Source organism: Malus domestica, chromosome 16, assembly GCF_042453785.1.
Source record: "Malus domestica chromosome 16, GDT2T_hap1".
Taxonomy (NCBI): Eukaryota; Viridiplantae; Streptophyta; class Magnoliopsida; order Rosales; family Rosaceae; genus Malus; species Malus domestica.
Window position 1 is genome coordinate 25,670,663 of NC_091676.1, and position 13,899 is coordinate 25,684,561.

General features: G+C 37.3%; 2 protein-coding genes across 5 annotated transcripts; one reads left to right on the plus strand and one right to left on the minus strand.

The window, feature by feature from the left end:
- Nucleotides 1-3,101: 3,101 nt before the first annotated feature.
- LOC114821981 (uncharacterized) lies at nucleotides 3,102-3,825 on the plus strand. Its single transcript, XM_029095702.2, has one exon. The coding sequence runs from the start codon at nucleotides 3,187-3,189 to the stop codon at nucleotides 3,715-3,717; it is 531 nt and encodes a 176-aa protein (XP_028951535.1). The 5' UTR covers nucleotides 3,102-3,186; the 3' UTR covers nucleotides 3,718-3,825.
- Nucleotides 3,826-8,364: 4,539 nt separating this feature from the next.
- On the minus strand, nucleotides 8,365-12,170 carry LOC114821980 (protein CHROMATIN REMODELING 19-like). Of its 4 annotated transcripts, XM_070815176.1 has the most exons (5): nucleotides 11,484-12,170; nucleotides 10,921-11,038; nucleotides 8,922-8,977; nucleotides 8,705-8,791; nucleotides 8,365-8,592 (listed from the first exon to the last, which is right to left on the minus strand). In XM_070815176.1, exons 1-5 carry the CDS (start codon nucleotides 11,865-11,867, stop codon nucleotides 8,575-8,577), a joined length of 663 nt encoding a protein of 220 aa, XP_070671277.1. In that variant the 5' UTR covers nucleotides 11,868-12,170; the 3' UTR covers nucleotides 8,365-8,574. The 4 variants fall into 4 exon arrangements, with proteins under 4 accessions (XP_070671277.1, XP_070671278.1, XP_028951533.2 ...); XM_070815177.1 differs by lacking the exon at nucleotides 8,705-8,791; XM_070815175.1 differs by lacking the exon at nucleotides 8,365-8,592 and having other exon boundaries at nucleotides 8,608-8,791.
- Between the last annotated feature and the right edge of the window lie 1,729 nt (nucleotides 12,171-13,899).

The following is a 13,899-nucleotide window of genomic DNA, read 5'->3' on the forward strand; positions in this document are numbered from 1 at the left end:
TGCTTATTCTTACAGTACATCAGGAGGGATTTTTTGTCTTTTCAAAGCACAGCAATACCAAACCAGCCCTTAGAATGCATATCAAAAACCAAAACTGCCCCTCCCTAAAAACTCAGAATCCACCACTTAGTACTATAGTTTAGTGATATTTCTCTTTACTTGTGATATGTCTTATATTCGATTCTCGTCAAAGATGATTTTGAATCACATTATTGTTAGTAGGTCTGGCAATTCCTGACACGACCCGATAACCCAACCCGACACGACACGAAATTAACAGGTGTTCGGGTCGACAAGATAACGAATCGGATCGTTATCGGGTAACCCGATAAGTACCTGTTGAGATAACAGGTTGGTTCGGGTATACATGTGGGTAACACAATACACGATAAGCAAAATATTAATTTTATATTTTTATAACACTAAAAAAAATACTATAATTATATATATATATATATATATATATTAATTTAACAATTTTATACCCCTAAAAACTATAATTATATATATATATATATATATATATATATATTAAATTAAATATTAAAAATTGGTGACCATTGGATCGGCTTAAATATACATACCATTCAATTTCTTATTAATTTAACAATTTTATACCCCTAAAAACTATAATTATATATATATATATATATATATAATTAAATATTAAAAATTGGTGACCATTGGATCGGCTTAAATATACATACCATTCAATTTCTTAAGTGTTATATGTACAAAATAAATAAATTTAAATCTACTTAATATCTTCAATTTAAAATATTTACACAAGTGGATACCACAAAATTTTATGTTGTACTTAATGAAAGTATGAATAAACTCTTAAGTGTTAATTAATTTATTGTTTTGATGAGATATGCATTCTACGAAACTAGTTTCAACGATTCAACTGTCAAACATGTTTGTATATACTTTGAGATCGCATACGCCAAAAATTGGAAAAAATAAACATTCAGAGATCAAGTAACAGGACAAAACTTTTCGACGGTTATAAATGCAAAATCACAATTTAATGGTTATTTTAACTCCGATTTTGATGATTTTTTTACAGCTACACTCCTTGACCCTATATGAATACAATGAATGAATTCGATCTTCAATTAAAAATATTGACACTAGTGGATACCAAAAAATCTTATATTATATTTAATGAAAGTATAAATAAACTCTAAGTGTTAGTGAATCTATCGTTTTGATGGGATACGCATTCTATGAAACTAATTTCAACGATTCAACCGTCAAACTTGTTTGTGTATGCTTCAAGATTGCATACGCTAAAAATCGTAAAAAATAAACATTCAAAGATCAAGTAACAGGACAAAACTTTTCGACGGTTATCAACGAAAAATCATGATTTCACGGTTATTTTAACTCTGATTTTGATGATTTTTTACAACTACACTCCTTGACCATATACAAATATAATGAATGAACTCGATTTTCAATTTAAAATATTTACATTAGTGGATACCACAAAATCTTATGTTATACTTAATGAAAGCATGAATAAACTCTTAAGTGTTAATGAATCTATTGTTTTGATGGGATACGCATTCTACGAAACTAGTTTCAACAATCCAATGATCAATCATGTTTGTATATACTTTGAGATTGCATTACGCCAAAAATTGTAGAAAACAAACATTCAGAGATCAAGTAACGAGACAAAAAATTTCGACGGTTATCAACGAAAAATCACGATTTAACAGTTATTTTAACTCCGATTTTGATGATTTTTTACAGCTACACTCCTTAACCCTATATGAATACAATGAATGAACTCGATCTTCAATTTAAAATATTGACACTAGTGGATATCACAAAATCTTATGTTATACTTAATGAAAGTATGAATAAACTCCTAAGTGTTAGTGAATCTATTGTTTTGATGGGATACGCATTCTACGAAACTAATATTAACGATCCAACCATCAAATATGATTTTGTATATACTTCGAGATTGCATACGCCAAAAATTACCAAAAACAAACATTCAGAGATCAAGTAACGGGACAAAACTTTTTGACGATTATCAACGAAAAATCACGATTTAGCGGTTATTTTAACTCCGATTTTGATGATTTTTTACGGCTACACTTCTTGACCCTATATGAATACAATGAATGAATTCGATCTTCAATTTAAAATATTTACACTAGTGGATATCACAAAATCTTATGTTATACTTGATGAAAGTATAAATAAACTCTCTAAGTGTTAGTGAATCTATTGTTTTCATGGGATACGCATTCTATGAAACTAATTTCAACGATCAAACCGTCAAACTTGTTTGTATATGCTTCAAGATCGCATGCGGCAAAAATCGCAAAAAACAAACATTCAAAGATCAAGTAACGGGACAAAACGTTTCGACGGTTATCAACTAAAAATCACGATTTAACTGTTATTTTAACTCCGATTTGATGATTTGTTACAGCTACACTCCTTGACCCTATATGAATACAATGAATGAATTTGATCTTCAATTTAAAATATTTACACAAGTGGATACCACAAAATCTTATGTCATGATGATTGATGAAAATTGAGGATTTTGTAAAAGGAATAACATGCAAGCTTTGAGTTCCATTGACAATGTTTAAACTTTTGAGAAAGACTTCACAACCTTGAAAACAAAAACTTTTTCATTTTGCATATCCTTGCACATTTAATATTTTGTAATAGACTAGTAGTGTATGGATGTTTGTTTATTAAGCTTTTATTTTCGAGTGTAGATGTAGTACTTAAACGACAAATGTGTTTTAATGTTTTGAAGTAATATTTATGTGGCAATGTGTGGTATGTGCAAATTTAAGAAGAAAAAAAAATATTTTTCTTAACGGGTCATAATGGGTCATAACTGGTCGGTAAAGTGACCCTTACCTGTTAAGGACCCGTTAAGATAACGGGTGTGATACGACACGACCCGTTAAGATAACAGGTATTACACGAAAACAACATGAACACGACAGACATGATCCGTTTGTCAGGCCTAATTGGTAGCCAATTGTGAGTAGATAATATCTTTTGTTAAAAAAAAATAAAATAAAATAAAATAAAAAACTACTCAAAACCCAACCGAACTCACATTCGCAATAGTCATCACCCGCGCTGTCATTACAGACTCTCCACACCAAAACCCCCAGACCCAAATCCGCCCCATCCAAAATGCCCCCGAAATCTGAAACCCAGCCTCCATCCACCGCCATCACCACGCCCTCCGACCCATCTACCGCCTCCGTCGACCCAATTCTCCTCATCCTTCGGATCCTCCCCTACAGCTTCCTCCGCCCCCCTCGACTCCGCCTCAAGCTCCCAACCCTAACCCTCCCCTCACCCATGACCGTCTACGCCCTCGTCCTCCTCACCTACTTCATGGTTGTCTCCGGCATCGTCTACGACGTCATCGTCGAGCCCCCGGGCATCGGATCAACTCAGGACCGCCTCACAGGGTCTATCCGACCCGTCGTCTTCCTCCCCGGCCGGGTCAACGGGCAGTACATAATCGAAGGGCTGTCGTCCGGGTTCATGTTCGTGCTTGGTGGGATCGGCATTGTGCTCATGGACTTGGCTCTGGATCGGAATCGGGCGAAAAGTGTGAAGGTGTCGTATGCCACTGCTGGGATCTCCTCTGTCGTTCTCGCCTATGTTATGAGTATGCTGTTTATTCGTATCAAGATCCCAGGTTATCTTTACTAACTAGTTAGTTATCAGCTAAATTCGAGTTTCAATTTGCATTTGTGGACCTCAATTATGGTTTAATTTAGACATGGGTTATATAATTATCAGTATAATCAGATTTTGATATATCTATATGGCTCGTGATTCGTCTTGTTTTCTTGCATGTTTGTTGAGTGAAGAAGCATGCTTTATGTTTATGTGCTTTCGTAACAATAATGTCTGCCCTGCTGCAACTTAAAGAATCATAATATTTTATGTAATTGAAGAAACGCTATGACTTATGATAGAGCACACAGCATTTTCTGTGAGAAATTTGAAAAGTGCAATCCCGATGCCTGTTTGGTTTGAAGTAGAATTTCAGCCTGATGTCACAGTTAAAGCCCTAGATGTTACTTTTTTGGATGGCAATTTAGATTTGCAAGAGACCGTGATGCAATAGAATGGTTTGTACCACATATACTTCTATGAAAGACCCATGTGCATATGAGATACTGATACTTCTCAGCTATTCCAACATACCATTATGATACTAAATGTGGATATGAGATTATAATACTCCCGAAGTAACCCTCGTTTTCTAGATTAATCGTTCAATATCATATCATGTCGATACTTCAATGTCATATCCACGTTGATACTTCACTATGATATCCATATGAACACATGATACAGATTTTGAGTTTCAAATGAGTATGATGCTTATAGGGTTTTAAGGGAATGAATGAACGCAATAAGGTGTATAACCAGAAAGTGGATAACCTTTGTGCGTATCAGAGTGAGGGCAAAACCTTGAATGTTAGGATGCTTTACATCTTTTATAGGAAAGCACTTATGAAAACACAGGAAGGTTTAGTCCGTAACACCTTTTGCTAGTTGTACCCAAATGATATATGCTTGGGCGATAAGATTACTATAAGTAAATATATTGTGTGATTAGATAACTTGACAAGATTTAGGTTTTTAACTACACAAGTTTTTCAATTGAATATATGTTTTTTTTTCACTGTTGTTTTGGGCAGTATTGCAACTCTTTGGTTTTCTTTTAACTTGGTCGAGTCTTTTCCATATCATATATGTACCTAGTATCCATAACCCTGTTTCCTAATGTATGAGCAAGATGCTGCTGCTGCTTATTCGAAAGTTAGGACATTCTCTGCAGCTATTACAATTGATTTCCATTCTTTTCAAAACATATACCTTTATGGCCTACAATGTCACCTTGTTTTTAACGCTTTTTAGACTCATTTTGGAACACACAAAAAGTAGAAGTAGAAACATCATAACCTATATGACCTCTCCTCGACTACCCACACTTTCATCCAGCAGTTAGACAATCAAATAGAAATTTGCATGTTGATTATTCAAAAGAGAATCTGCGGTTTTTGCCGCAAATGGGTTCTTCTTGCGTTTCCATTGTTTGGCTTTTTAACCGAGTTGTGCATCACAAATCTAAGGCTGTTGCATCTTCTGTTTACCTGCTAAGTATACCTAGATGGATTTTGGCTTGTAGATAGACTAACCTAAAGACTATTGGTGGTCTGTGTTGTACGATTGGAGTATAGGGTCATTTTGAGTCTGTTTGGGTATTTTCAAATGAACGTTGAGCGTTTGATTTAACTAATTTTTTTTTTGACAAGCGATATTATTTATACTAAGGAGGGAGGGGGGTGCTTAGCCTCACAATGGGCTAGCAATAATGTGGTTTGAATTCACCCTTGGCGAGAATTAAACCGAATACTTCACTTATGAGTGAAGAGGAATACCACTAGACTACAATACTGAGGGGCACATTATCTATTCAGTTTATAAGAATGTCCTTAAGGGTTCATTTAGGACAGCACTTGTAGAAAGCAATTTTGGTCACAACTGTTACTCCATGAAGCGCTTCTTGGGCCCAGAGGCAGTTTTAAACTATTTTGACGGCCATTGGAAAAAATGTGTTTTTAAGTACCTTTAACTTTTCCAGAAGCAGATGCAGTAGCATTACGTCTCAGCCACGTCCTAGTGTCATGTCCCACAACTCGCTCCAAAGGTATTGGCTCAAACTATTTACTCGTGCATTAGATTTGACTAAATATAGTTAGAAAGGAATACGAACATGAGTGGATACGAATTATACAATGCAAGGTTTGCAAATGAGTACTTGGAATGAGTTACTTGTAGATCTGTTGTTTTTATCTTTGGAATCATCATGTAGATATCTAATTCTTTGTAGTACATTTGTAGCTACATTTAGTCCAAATTCCTAGTTAGTTGCAAATCTCTCACACCAGAATAGTCTAAAATATCGTGACTCAAGTACAAGGGTGAATGCTATGAGATTTTCACAAGTACGTCTTTTGATAACATTAAACTTTAAGGCCTCGTTTGGCATGCCGTATAAAGCATCGGATAGGATAAATAATACGGGAGCAGTTGTTTGGTGCACTCTCGTACTAAATAAGCACCCGCTTAATTATCCGGCCCATCAAATTTTATACGGTTGACACCGTACTATTAAAACAGCCCAAAAACTCAGGATAATTAGTCGGGGCGCTGTCCTTTCCAACTTCACGAAGCCGCCGTTAACGACATCTCAAAGTGGGCCTTCGAGCAGTTCCTCGACGAGTTCTCCACCCCAGGCGCCACTCCTCTGCAGTCATTCGCCGACTAATTTCCCGTCTCGTCCGACGGAAAGCACACAGAGGAACAAAGAAGAGAGTGAGAGAGAGACAAAAGGAGACCAATAGCGAAACAACATATTCCACAGGGATATACAGAAAGGGGCAGATGGAAGCTGAGGAATTCGCCAACTGGAGGCATCACTTAGCTCTTCCCCTCCTCCAAATCGAATTTTGTCAATGCTTTTCCCCAACCTAATGCCCAAAATCAGTCAGCCCCATTTTTCTCTCCGATGAGTGTTCTTGGTTTGTTGAAAAAAAGGTGTCCTCCGTGAATTTCCTTCCAATTGTTTTTTAGGACAAATAGAAAACAAAGTCCTTTGTGTGAATTTTCTTGGTTTGTGGTGTGTTTTTTTGCTGGGTTGATTTGTAGCTAAAAAAAAGAGAAGGATTGGGAAAAAAACGATGAGAATTTGAAAGGTGGGTTTTGTTGGGTTTCTTGTTGCTGCCTTTGTGGTGGGGTTTAGTTCAGGGGAGCAGACGAGGAAGAAGAAGAAGGGATAGAAAGGGAGGGAGTTTGGGGGGGGGGGTGCGGCGGAGAGATCTGGAACAAGAGAGATGATTTCAGCTTTTTTTTTTTTAATTTTATTTTAAGTTTGATTCCTTCTATCCGGTATAATACTAAACCCAGTATAAATAATACGGTCATTAGTCCGATACTGCACCAAACGCCCGACTAATTTAGTCAGTACTATCCGATGACTATTTATCCTATCCGACAGAAATAGTCAGTACAGTCCGAGCTGCCAAACGAGGCCTAAAGTCACTTGATAACCGGAGAAGACTTGTACAACTAAAAATCAATTAGAGGATGACAAGTGGACAGATGAGGAGTCTTTCTCAAATTGAGCAGCTTGCTGATTGTGGATACAGATTCCAGTTGGCAAATGCTTGATCTGCAGACCAAGGCAAAACTCTCTCCAGGATTTTCATTTTGAATTCCTTCGTTAAATAATCAATGGCCTTTGTGTATCATTTACATATGTTGCAAAAATGAAAAGATCTTTTAAAAGCAACACATGGTCATATTGGGTTTTTAATATATCCTTATCCCAAGAGAGATTTACAAAGTCGCTTCTTTCATCGTTTTTGGTTAAGGATCCCCATTATCTTTTGCAATATCTGAACACTAGTACAAAAAACAGTTTGAGCGATACAGGTACCTTCGTCGCGCAAAGTAAAAAAACGTTGTTTGAAAATTAGCCCAACGACATCTTCGTTGTGTGCAAACCGTCACGCAAAGTCAGTTAAAGCATGGTTTGTGTGACGAATGGATAACATGCGTCGCGCAAAGCGCGACGATAGAACCTGCGTTGCGTACAAGGATTTTGCGCAACGACAGGAATTGTGTCGCGCAAAGAGCTTTTGCACGACGACAGCACTTACGTCGTGCAAAAGGACTGCGCAATGATAGAACTTGTGTCACGCAAAGAGCTTTTGCGCGACGAAAAAGTAACCTGCATTGCACAAAGTCTATTTTTTTATTTTTCTTTTTTGGCAAAAATATTTTTTATTTAATTTTTTTATAAGTATTGTAATTAGATTATAAACAATAATTAATAAACCAAGAAAAAATATTTAATTATAAAATATATGAAAATGTACATACAAGATGTTCGAACATAAAAGAAAAAAATACAAGTAGTCTTCTAGGCTTGATGCATCAGGCTACTGGGTATTAACTGGGCGAAGTGGCTGGGAGGTCGAAGTTGGAGCAAGATTAGGTGATGGCATCGGGATTTGAAGGTTGGACATCTGTAAGTCCCGTAAGATCATACTCATCTTATTGTCATGGGCGATAACTAGGCTGCAATCTCGGCTTCCTGGGTTACTGCTTCGGCCTCCCAGGCTACTTGTTGGGCCGCAAGCTTGACCTTTTAGGGTTGCCGCTTCCTCCGTTAAGGCGATGACCTGTCATGTGGTCGATCTGGAAGAGAAGGCACCCGTCTCACGAACTCGCGCCTTCCCCATACACCGAACAACCTTGCCATGACGACGACCAAGCTTATGATCTAGGACCTCAGAAACATTCCATAAGATTTCAAGGGGTAAAAAGTCATACATGTAAATCATTTTGTAGAGGTGTCCCTGTCAGCATTAGAAGCTGGTGCAAACGGACATTAGGTTTTTCCACCTGTAGCTATTTTTGTCCTTCAAAGCATGAGCCTCGTCCATAAGCACACAACTCCACTGCCATCGTTTCAGAATTTTACGATCATCTTTCTGCTGTGCACTGGAAGACCATAAGTAAAAGGAATTAAATCAACATAAAATCTAAATTACTTTCAATTGTCCATATGCAACACCAAAGCAAACTTGTGTCTTTCAAATAGTGAATAACACACGAGAATAACATTAAAAAGAGGCGGTAATCCAGCTTTGGACAAAGAGTTCAACTCTTTTGAATATGCCGATCGTGCAGCCCCATGATACTGGAGAACAGTGAATGATGTGTAAGAATAACCTTTTTACCTTGCTTTAACATAACACAACATCGAGTTCAAACTGAAGTTAATAATCAAAGTCACATCAAGAAGATAATCTAATAAAGGCATCACTTACTTCCTGAATGGTTTCGGCACAAGTATGCAATATAATCTCTTCCACCATCCTATATGCTGCCAAACAGAGAACAGCGCACAAACCAAAATTTCCATAAAATCTCACTTTGGTAAAGATTTAATAAACATTTGTCCAATAGTTAAAATAGCATGATTATTTGTTCCAAATGTTGCAGCCTTAGTTGTTTTACATTGCCATCATTCTTGAATAAGACTTACAAATAAAAGCATTAATGCAAACAAATATAATCACAAACAATTGTATAAAGGCCAACCAGCAATGTATGACTATCCAAGAATTTCAAATCAATCAAATCCCTGTTTTGTGCATCATCCATTGTTTTTTGCATTGCAATTGCCATTCGCAAGGACACAAAGCAACACATGCACTCGTTCCACAATTGGGATGACAACCACTTAGACGTCAATCTTTTTGGAAAAGAATCATTTCAAAAACCGTAAATCCATAATCATGTATATTCTGGGTTAGTTAAACAAGAAATACGCAAATATTCTTTACTTTCCAAACTGAAAATTAAATGCATGGCAAGAAACTGACCAAGTATATAAAATAATTAATTTATAGTTAAATAACCATAACTTGAGATTGCATGACTATTTGGAAATAAAGCCATCGCTTCATGCAATGGTAGATGCTAGAAGCATAGACCATTCTTGTATATATACGAGTAATTAATCCCGAGGTTCTTGGAACCCAACAATTTCAAAAGGCACCCAATAATCATTATTCGGAACAAAAACCATTCATGATAACCATGGGCATGAGCATGAATTGTTAAAATCGAAGACTATAAACCCAGGGTTTATTTATTAGGTAATTCAAATGACTTATGATCAATACTCTTTACGAATCTCAGGAAGGCTAATTGCATAATAAATCAAGTCTTTGTTCATAATTTAAAATGACTAAGTCTTAAACAGTGGGGCAGATAGCATACATGTAGGTATGTTCCCAGCCATACACTACATATATTAGTAGTGATAAATCTCAAGGTTAAGGATACGTTTGATATCAAGGTATGTTATTCGAAGAAAAGTTCTTTTCGGAGAAAAATTGAGGTCCTGTTACAAGTCTATGCATATTGGTTGCAACATGAATATCAAATAGATATCAAAAAGCTAATTTCAATAAGATACCGAATTTCAACCAGATATCGATCATCGTTTGTGAAACTGAAGCAACCATGACTACCAATTCTAGAATGACAAAAGAGCAATGCGTCCAGTTTGAACATGCATATTGGTTGCAAGTTGTTTCCTGATCACAATCACCACATATTCCTTGATCATAGGAAGCAGTTTTACATGTTTACAACTCCCACCAGTTTGAACAATTGGCAACTGCATTTCTTCCTTATACAATTTAGTTTAGTCCAATTAGGTTTCTTACATGATGGGCACCACTTTTTAAGTTCTCTTTAAATTTCCAAAACAGAAGCAGGGCATACAATCAAATGTGGACTCGGGTCATCATTTAAATGTTTCAATAGCATCAAGTATGTTATAGATTGTTCAGCAAGGACAAATATTACAAACCAAAGCTGAAAATATTATTGGCATATGCGAGAAAGGACATGCAGGTACTTGAATGGTCTTCCCGAGACCCATCTCGTCGGCCAAAATGGTTGCACAAAATGTAAAGGATATTAAACTGCAATGAATCAGAATTGAGATTAAACCAAGCCATATATGCTTATACACTTGGCCTCATAAATTTAACAATACAGTTGGAAATTTTTGAACTATTGTGATCTAAGAACATTTAAGCTTAACATTTCAGAATCATGCAGTAGTAAAATGACTAATGAAGTTCCATTCGGCGATCTGAATTTATTAGTCACACAGTTTAAGATCTTGTACTACTCAGAGTCTAGAGAATCAAAATTTATCACAATCATACATTTTTACACGGGGAATTACTTTCTAAAGTAGAAGTAAAATCAAAATTATGCTTACAAAGAACAAAAAAACATAAGTACCTCCACCAATACCCTTCTGATACAGCAGAAGAAGAAAGTTAACACCAACCAACTGATATGGCTTGAGAATAGGTTGAAAATCGGAATCTTTAGACCTACAAGCCTCAATAATGTCATCCTACAACAAATAACCAGTAACCATCACTTGACAATCCAATTGAAAGACGATACAACACCAGCAACAACAACAGAAAGTAGCCAATTTTATGCTTATGAGGACCTCTCAACACATAAAGGTCGTACCCAGTGCACAAGGCTCCCGCTTTACGCAGGGTCTGGGAGAGGTGAATGTCGGCTAGCCTTACCCCCATTTATGAGGACCTCTCAACACATACTGAAATGAAATACAAAACCTTCACGCAAGTAATACTCAATGACATAAAAGAACCGTACTTTTATACAGCTACATTCTATTGGCCAGTAATTTTCCTTATTTCACTAATTACATTGGAAACAAAGGAATACCAAATTTTTTAGCCCAATTATGAATGAGTAAAGGTAAGAGTTTTCCAACTCTATGTCATTCATACCACAAGAAGCTCAGTAAAAGCAAGAAAGGGCACCTGATTGACAATCCTCACAGGGGCAGCTTCCACTTCGGCGTACCGATCAGAAACCGCCGGAGCCGAACTCCCGTGGAGCTCCTTTCTCAAATCCGTCGATATTTTGGCACACTTTTGCAAAGCCTTCCCAACCACGTCGTCGTCCTCCAACTCCTTTACCTCATCCTCCTCTTCCTCACTCGTTGACTCAATATTAGCCCAATCCCCATCACTATCCTCGTCCTCAACCAGGAACCGACGTCCACGATTGACCAGCCTGGCTTCCGGGGCCTCGTCCGCATCGTCTTCCTTCAATTCGTTCTTAGAGCAGCTCCAGCGGGAGCTCCTGCTCGAGGGACGGGCTCCGGAACAGGGCTGGATTGCCCGAGGGAGGAAACCCAACATTGGCTGGCGAGGGAGCTCGAGCAGGCTCGAGCGCCAGGCTCGTCAATTCGTGCCGGCCCGAGCGCCCGAAGGCAGTCTGACATGGGCTGACGTCAGGACGACATCTCCACGCTTTTTTAGGGCCACGGAGACGTGGGTTCCGACGAAACCGACTGTGCCGGTGACGAGAACGGACATGCAGACAACATACCTTGTAAAATTTCTGACCTTTTTTTCTTCTGGGTTCCTCTCTGATGTCTCTTTTTCTTTGTTTCTCCAAAACCCACAATTGACAAAATTTGGAACCCGTTTTTCAGCTGGATTGGATTTGAAAATTTGGGTGCAGATTTTATTTGATTTGGGATATTAAAATATCTACCCCTCACTCCCCTGCAAACTCATCTCCGCCGCTTCCTCCTCCCGCGACCACCGTCTCCTGCTACTACTGCAACTTCAAATTCTGGGCTTTCAACGAACCCCTCTTCCATTTCGGCAAGACCCATTGCCGGATTCTCAGGGCTTGGTTCTCCGTCGGCGTCGGATTCGGTTTAACCTTGCTCTTCTCCATCTCCCTCCTCCTCATATGGGAGCTCGGCAGAGCTCTCAATCTCTTCCATGGAAGCTTCTTCGTCCACGGTGATTTCAGTCACTGTCCACGAACTGGGTCATGCCCTCGCCGCCGCAAGGCCTCTCATTTTTTCTGTTTCTTTCTTTGTATTATTTTATAAATAAAAATATTACTATTATTTTATTGCCTATTACCAGGCTATTCAAGTGCAACGGTAGAGATACAAAAGGTAGTTATTGTTTATTAAAATCAGTTACCGTTAACTAGGTGAATTGAATAATGAATAGCCTAGCGAAGGGCTCCTATGCTGGAATTGCTCTTAATAACAACGCAATCAGAGTCGTCGTCCTCTAGTTCGTGTTTAATCTCAACGCAATTGGAATCGAAGTCTTCGTCGTCATGGGAGAGCTGTTGGGGCTTGGAGGCTGATCGGAAGACGAGGAGGAAGGCTATGGGAGAGGATGAGGAGAAAGGATGAGGAGGAGTTTAGCTGGGTGCAGTCGTGAGTAAGGCTACGCAAGACGGAGTGAGAGAGAGGGCAAGATTAGGTAGTCAGATGAGGAGGAAGGACTCTTTTCAATTTTGTCCAGAGTAATTTGGGAAAATTCAAAACAAACGCTTATTTTTTACAATTGGACCGCCACAATTTTAACAACTTCTGCGACGCAGGTGTACATTCTGATGTTGCGCAAAGTGTTTTTGCGCAAAGACCCCATTGTCGCGACGCGCAAGTTATATTTAAAAAAAATTATTATTATAAAATTTACTAAAAATGTGACTTTAGTCCATTCAAATTCAATTTTTTTTTACATAAAACCCACAATAATATATTTTTCTAACAAAAACCTCATCCGAACTACAATAATAAATTTAAAGCTACTTAATAAATATACATACTATTCAATTTCTTAAGTATTATACGTACAAAATAAATAAATTTAAAACTACTTAATAAATATATATACCATTGAACTTGATGGGATACGCATTCTACGAAATTAGTTTCAACGATCCAACTGTCAAACTTGTTTCTATATACTTTGAGATCGCATACATCAAAAATCACAAAAAACAAATAGTTAGAGATCAAGTAATAGGACAAAACTTTTCGACGATTATAAACGAAAAATCACGATTTAATGGTAGTTTTAACTCTGATTTTGATGATTTTTTACAACTACACTCCTTGACCCTATATGAATACAATGAATGAACTTGATCTTCAATTTAAAATATTTACACTAATGGATACCATAAAATCTTTCGTTATACTTGATGAAAGTATAAATAAACTCTTAAGTGTTAGTCAATCTATTGTTTTGATGGGATACACATTCTACGAAACTAGTCTTAACGATCTAACTGTCAAACATGTTTGTATATGCTTCAAGATCGCATACGCCAAAATCGCAAAAAAAAAAACATTCAGAGATTAAGTAACGGGACAAAACTTTTCAACGATTATAAGCGAAAAATCATGATTTA

What these genes read in the sequence shown, in the direction of transcription:
- LOC114821981 (XM_029095702.2), top strand. Translation starts at nt 3,187, where the DNA reads ATGCCCCCGAAATCTGAAACCCAGCCTCCATCCACCGCCATCACCACG.
- LOC114821980 (XM_070815175.1), bottom strand. Translation starts at nt 11,867, where the DNA reads ATGTTGGGTTTCCTCCCTCGGGCAATCCAGCCCTGTTCCGGAGCCCGT. An exon ending in CTGTGAGGATTGTCAATCAG is followed by an intron (nt 11,039 to 11,483) that starts GTGCCCTTTCTT and finishes TATTTGTTGTAG; the next exon opens with GATGACATTATTGAGGCTTG. An exon ending in TCAGAAGGGTATTGGTGGAG is followed by an intron (nt 8,978 to 10,920) that starts GTACTTATGTTT and finishes TCTGTTTGGCAG; the next exon opens with CATATAGGATGGTGGAAGAG.